The following is a 2,193-nucleotide window of genomic DNA, read 5'->3' on the forward strand; positions in this document are numbered from 1 at the left end:
GAGGGGGGAGGGGGAGGAGGGAGGGAGGTTTCGGTGATGGGACACGATAATCAACCACATTGTATATCAACAAAATAAAATTTAAAAGAAAGAAAGAAAGAAAGAAAGAAAGCAGTATAGAATACTGGGTTGGACTACCCAGACTCCAATTTCAGATTGCCACTTTAACCCTGAGACAGTTAACTTGGCTTTTCTGAATCCCACTGTCATCATCTGCAAAATGGACATAATAACAGAACCGACAAGGGAGTTGTAGCGGTCGAATAAGATCAAGCTCGTAACGTACTCAAGAAGGCACCTGGGGTGAGTAGCCACTCACAAGGTGTGAGGAGTAGCATTTATGACTATCCCTACGCCTATGACATAATGTCATAGGGAAGACATCAGCAGATATCAGCCCAATATACCAAGACTAAGGCAACCTCCTGACACAGAAGGTTAATCCCCTAATACCCCTTCTCTTCATGACTCCCCAGGAGCCTGGGTGGAGGTGAGGCTGTTGAATGGCACAGGGAGGTGCTCAGGCCGCGTGGAGGTGCTTGTCCAGGGCACGTGGGGGACCGTGTGCGATGACCTCTGGGACCTGCCTGAGGCAGCTGTTGTGTGCCGCCAGCTGCAGTGTGGCCAGGCGGTGGCGGCCCCCACAGGGGCCCACTTCGGGGCAGGCTCCGGAAAGATCCTGCTGGACGATGTGCAGTGTGTGGGCAGCGAGAGCCACCTGGGGCAGTGTGTGTACAGGGGCCAGGCTGGGCACAACTGCGGGCACCTGGAGGACGCCGGCGTCATCTGTGCAGGTGAGGGGCAGTTTCCTTAACAGGAGGTCACTGCTTTGTTTTCCCTTCAAATAATACTCAATGATTGATTTTACTGAGCATTGTAAATAGCGCCATAGACCTTAGCATGTAGGTTTCTTCTGTTCATCAGGTGCTGGCAATTCATTAGGCCCCGCTCCAACCACAGAGCCTAAAGCTGCCACCCCATTATACACATTGTCAGGTCAGTCCCATCTTTGCTTGGTTCTTTTGCTTTGTGGCTTTTCCTCTATAGAATGTCCCCTTCATATGCCAAGGTGGCAGGGCCTTTGCATTGCACAACGTCTAGCATTCTATACTCCTAAAATCTGCTGTGTACTGTATCCTTGTGCAGGTGGTCACATGTCATATGCGAATGCTGGTCCCTGGAGTCATGCAGCTTAGTGGTCCTGTGTGGCTGAGTCTCTCTAGGGGTCAAAGAGCTCACAGCCATTCCACAGCATACCACATCACACGGGGGCCCAGATCAGAGGGGAAAAGACTTACAGGGGAAGGAAAATATGGGAAATAGATTCTCATCCCATCAGCCAGACTTAAAAAGTCCTGCACTTGCCTGACAATAGGTACATTGAAAATGTTTGGTTGTCTCCAAATGGTTCAGGAGCTTAGTCAGCTGAGACAATATGAGTTAAAATCGACTCCATGTCTACCAAATAACACTTACGGTTGTCCAACCATGTTTTTAAAAAATAGATTCACTAATTCATAGACACTCATATTGTGCTTACTAATCATTCTCTTAATTTCAAGCGTCTGAAAATGGAGTGACATTAAATATATCATTGGAAGAGGACACAGAGAATGAAAGAAGACACTAATCCTCCTTTTCTACATGTTTGATAGGACAGTGGTGAGACCAGTCCTCGTGGGGGACAGAAACAGAAAAATGCTGAGGGGAATTCCATAGGTGGTGGCACATGCACGCACGTGCATAAATACATAAAGGAGTCCATTCAGCCATGAGAATTGTGTTGTATAAAATAGGACATCACCATCCTGAATGTTTATTCACCTAAAAATTTAACAAAATTTGAGAAGCATAAATGAATAAAATGACAAAGAGGCATACAAATTTATCCCTGTTTATATTCTTTTTATGATATTAGCAGACACTCCAGCTTTTGATTAGTGTCAGCATAGTGTTACTTTTATCCTATTTGTGTTTTTATGTTTGAAGCAAACTTCTTTTAGGTAGCATGTACTTGAGTTTTACTTTTTTAAAAATCCTTTTTTAAAATTTCTGCCTTTTATTTGAGGTGTTTACACTATATTTAATATGATTATTTGCATGTTTGAGCTATTATTCATTGCTATATAACAAATTACTCAAAATTTCTGATTTTTTTTTTTTTTTTTTTTTTTTTTTTTTTTTTTTTTTTTT

The 2,193-nt window shown here is 43.6% G+C and overlaps 1 protein-coding gene across 1 annotated transcript in view; it reads left to right on the top strand.

The window, feature by feature from the left end:
• The window catches only part of LOC103589212 (putative DMBT1-like protein), a 12,848-nt gene that overhangs the window by 982 nt on the left and 9,673 nt on the right, over positions 1-2,193 (top strand). The window contains exon 2 of the mRNA XM_008571119.1: positions 477-794. Within this exon, the coding sequence (XP_008569341.1) occupies positions 477-794 (318 nt within the window). The remainder of the gene's footprint in view (positions 1-476; positions 795-2,193) is intronic.

Source organism: Galeopterus variegatus, unplaced genomic scaffold (assembly GCF_000696425.1).
Source record: "Galeopterus variegatus unplaced genomic scaffold, G_variegatus-3.0.2 Scaffold661, whole genome shotgun sequence".
NCBI classification, from domain to species: domain Eukaryota; kingdom Metazoa; phylum Chordata; class Mammalia; order Dermoptera; family Cynocephalidae; genus Galeopterus; species Galeopterus variegatus.